This window comes from Oryctolagus cuniculus, chromosome 9, assembly GCF_964237555.1.
Source record: "Oryctolagus cuniculus chromosome 9, mOryCun1.1, whole genome shotgun sequence".
Classification (NCBI taxonomy): domain Eukaryota; kingdom Metazoa; phylum Chordata; class Mammalia; order Lagomorpha; family Leporidae; genus Oryctolagus; species Oryctolagus cuniculus.
In genome coordinates, this window is record NC_091440.1 from 69,971,268 (window position 1) to 69,976,040 (window position 4,773).

Consider the following 4,773-nt stretch of genomic DNA (forward strand, 5'->3'; position numbering starts at 1 on the left):
CTTCCTTTCTTACTTTTTCTTTTAATTTTCACAATGACATACTTTCAGTTTATTTTATAATCACAAGCTTAACTCTCCACTAAGTAAAGAATTCAACAAGTAGAAAATAGAAAAAAAAACCACTGTTGATGTGAAAGGCACACACACACAGAGAGAGAGAAAGAAAAAGAGAGAGACAGACAGAGAGAGACACAGAGAGAGAGAGAGACAGAGAGAACTCCATCCAGATCTTCCCTGTGTGTGGCAGGGACCCAAGTACTTAAGCCATTACCTGCTGGTTCCCATGGTGCAGATTAGCAGGAAGCCAGATCAGAAGCAGAGTAACTAGGATTCAAAGCAAGCACTCCAGTACTGGATGCTGGCATCCCAAATGGCAACATAACTGCAGCACTAAACACTTGCCCCCTCCACCCTGCCTTTTTTTTTTTTTTTTTTTCTTTTGGAGTTTTTTTTTTTCTTTTATGATCAATTCCAAACACAGTACAGGGAAGATGGAATGAATACGAAAAAATATCATTTTATTTCCCCATTAAACACTAAGTCATATTATTCAAAATGTGTTTCAAAATCCTTAGCCAGATAACCAATTCCAGTCACTATTTTAGTTCTAATGTTCACCAAGAAAATAGTCAAGTAACAGAAAGCCATTATGAGAAACCATCAAGAGAGAAGAGCTACATTGCTATCTATAATTTAACTTAGTAGGTTATTCTCTCAATATTCAGCAAGTTTGCTTAAAAATTACTATTCCATTAGTTTATAGTGACATTAAAAAAAAAAAACGTATAATTTCAAACTCAACATTCCTTTCACCGTGAACATAAAACTTCTAAAAGATAGCTGTGAGTTGGGGTACAATAAGGACTGTGGCTGCTGGGACAGTACTGTTCAAAGCCAAAACGATTGGCAGCCTTGGAAAGGCATAAACTATATACACACACTCTCAGTATGCTACTATTTCTCATATTTTTTTCTTTGCATACTTGTCTCATAATATGGTATAAATAATTTCTTTGAAGACAATCAAGATGAATACATTTTCATCTTCATTTCAAAATAACTATTTTAAATGAAAAATTTTCTCACATTTGTTAAATATGTCTTAGAGATGAGTTTAAGTATTTTCTTCACTACATGTATAATTTTTCTACCCTATCTTAGTGCCTCATTACAATCAATTTGGCAATAAGACCTCTCTAGTACTCCATGAAAAACTGCATTCAATAGATTATAAGATCGTTACATCTGCACCCAAATTCTTATATGCTACAACAAAGTCTAAAAAATGTATGGCCATTCATCAACACCCTTGCATCAATTATTGCAAATAACCTCACATATGTATTTAATTCAAATTTTGTGGAGAAAGGGTACAAAATAAATACTACAATATTTCTTTAACTCTAATGCTGCCTAGAGTAAGATGAAAAGATTAATATTACTGAGAGGAAGAATCAAATGGCTTTAAGGTCTGTCTTCCAAGTAGTTAGAAAATTTTCACAAAACAAAGAGCCTATGCCAACACATCTTTCTTGTAGTGTAATATAATTGCTAATATGAGGTAAATCTGTAAGCAATTAATACAAACATGAGTATAAACAGGTATAAGTCACCACTAAGTCACAGTCTGGTGAAAGACTTCTCAGCTAAAGTATCTGGGGACAGGATTATGGGAAGTGAGAAGGGGGTGAACAGTTTTCCAGTGGGAATACCTTTTATGTGCCTTATCATTAGCATCAACTTATATGTAACAGTCCACTGCTGTAAAAAGGTATATCCTTTCCAAGTATGCTGGCCTAGAATATACTTTATATAGCATAGTAAGATTATATAAGAATTACTAATGCTTCATTTGCATTTATATTTGGATATACACATAATCATAAATGCATATCAAAAACTATAAACAGAATTTTAAAGTACTTTTATCTCATTTTGGAAAAGTTTACAGTTTATGTTCTATAGAATTTTCTATAATATCTAAATTCAGGGACAAAATGAAAGGAAAACATTACTATCTCTTTAGTAAATGGTTTGTGCAAGACCTCAAGCTTACTCATCTTTTTATATATGGGTTTATTTGATGAGGATTGTAATCCAATGATTGTTTAGCAGCAATTTTACCAAACTGTAAATTCTTTTATTAACAGGCATTATAAACAGATAATACTAATCTTATTTAAAAAACCATGAGTGCCACACCGGTGAATATACAGCTTATGAATAACTTAAAAAGTATTTCCCCTTTTAAAAGGCAACACACAGCATACAAAAACCTAATCTAAACAAAGAAGCTATAATATGAATACATGATTGATGTGTCTAAAATGATATATACAGTACATAATGAACGTTAATTATGTGATCAGTACATTTTTCTGTACGATTCCCTTCATGCTTCACTTTCTCCAGAAACTGAATTCTGAACTTCCTCTTCTAAAATTGGTACAATCAGGTTATCCTTGGACATCAAATTGTATTTCATCACAAATTTAGTAAACCGATGACACAAAAAGGTTTCATTTTCATATTCATCAAATATCTGCCGGTGATGAAAATAAGCATGCGAAAATATTCTATAAATCCTACGGCATACTGATCCTAGTTTTGCTACAGATGATTCCTTTATGCTAACCCTGCTAGGAAAATATTTATTGCTATTCAGAAGACATGCAGCACCATCAAGCGTGTGTCTAGTATAGTCTATAGCAGGACACTCTTTTGGAGTTTTATGAGCTGCACACAGAAAAATCCACTGTTCAGTTGCTGTCATTTGAGTACAAGTATCTGGATGGCATTCACTCTGAAGTTTGACAGCAAGTCCATTTAGCTCAAGACAGAATTGCCTTAAATGTTCATACTTCCATACACCTTCATCTTGGCCTTCAGGTGGTTCAAGAATTTTATCAATATTGGAGCAATCTGCTCTTATGTTCTGCTGAATATACTGCTGAACAGCAAGTGTACTGTCCATTTCATCAAAGGATTCATCAGGCCAATTATAGAAATCCTGCGCCTTGGTGCCCGGCCTGTTCCGCCTCAACACTGCCGTCCCCTCCGCCATGACCATAGTGCCAGAATCTCCACCCTGCCTTTTAAGAAAATTTCTATTCATCTGTGAGTTTTTGAACTCCTGTGACCATGCATCACTCTGGACTTATGTTGAGAACTGACCCCAGGGAGGCACGCATGGGTGCAGAGCAACCTGGTAGGAGATATGATGGTGCTTGGCTGCCACAGGAATGCTGTAGTCATACCATTAGAATCTGGATACACACAGAGGAAGTGAGGGAGGGATGCAGGAGGGGAGGGAGAGAGGAAGACAAAAAAGAATCTGGATATTCTTGCTAAGGTAGAGCCACCAGGAGGAATGGTTGCCGAGTGAGAAACAAATGAAAATTATATATATATGTGTGTGTGTGTGTGTGTGTATTATATATATAAAAGTGAGAACAGTAAATGTGTTTTTAAAAATTTTATTTTTTAATTTTGATTTTCAATTAGTTATAAGCAGTCAATGTAACATGTAGATACAATTCTATGAACATAGTGATATTGCCTTCCTCCTTCCCTCCCTTTCCCTCTCTCTCTTGCTCCAAAATCTCTGAAATATCCCAAGAAATCCTAAAGAACACTAGCCTTTGACCATTAGTTCTGATGTTCCCTGTCTTCATGATGCAGTTTATTTTATTTCCTTGAAAAGTAGAGTTGCAGAAAGAGAGAGAGGGAGAGATGGGAGAGAAAGAGATCTCCCATCTACTAGTTCACTCCCCAGATGGGTGCAAGGCTGGTGCTGGGCCAGGCTGAAGTCAAGAGCCAGGAACTCGGTCTCCCTCATGAGTGCAGGGACTCAAGCACTTGGGCCATTCTCCACTGCTTTCCCAGGCACACTAGCAGGGATCTGGGTCAGAAGTGGAGAAGCCAGGACTCCAATCAGTGCCATAATGGGATGCCGGCATTGCACGTGGTGGCTTAACCTGCTATGCCACAACGCCAGCCCCATGATGGCAATTCTTACCAGTGTCCTTGGCCATGGCTGTTAGTACTGGCATGTCAGCTCTTTCTCTCTGGTAATTACATTGGCAGGACTCGGTCTTCCTGTATTTTCTCTTGTGTGAAGCCTGAGACTACCCTTTCAGTGAGCTTCAAAATTTGCATGTTGGCTGCAAAGAGAAAAGCCATTTACTGCTTCCCTGAGAAGTTGGCTGGCTTTTTGCAATAATGGCTTTATTTGGACACATGTACAAAGACTTAGAAGAGTAAGCACAGTCTATCAGAAACTCTCCTGAACAACTCTGCTAGCATCAGACCCTTGAAAATGTTAGCAAGTGTTGTCAACTGTATTATTCTGAAATGAGCGTGTCTTTCCAAAAAGGATTTGACCTTTACCCTTCAAAACTGTGACAGTAAAAGTCATCACTCATCTGCTTTTCCCATCTCTGGGTCTTTCTCCCAGCTCCTTAGTGAGGGGTTAGGCTTGATATCCAGGAAATAGCCTTGAAGTCCTCCGAATCATTGAGAAGCACGAGGGGAGGTGGGAGGCCGTCCCACATGTGACCACGTTTTAGGGGATGTGGTTCCAGTGCAGCCAGTCTTGGGGCTCCAGAAAGTGAAGCTCAGTAAACTTCGTGAATCCTGGCGCGCTCTCCGTGGCCAGCCCGCTTTCCAGGGTGTTGAATGTCTGGCTTGGCCCTTTGTTGTGTTTAGCTAAGCTCTCAGCCTGTTTTAACACGTGGAACCTCCTGAAACGTGAGCCAGAGAGCCTCACAGATC

General features: G+C 38.2%; 1 protein-coding gene across 1 annotated transcript; it reads right to left on the reverse strand.

Moving 5' to 3' along the window:
- Positions 1-497: 497 nt before the first annotated feature.
- Positions 498-3,080, reverse strand: LOC100338849 (MOB-like protein phocein). The gene has a single exon (XM_002720735.5). It carries the CDS (start codon positions 3,068-3,070, stop codon positions 2,393-2,395), a length of 678 nt encoding a protein of 225 aa, XP_002720781.1. The 5' UTR covers positions 3,071-3,080; the 3' UTR covers positions 498-2,392.
- Between the last annotated feature and the right edge of the window lie 1,693 nt (positions 3,081-4,773).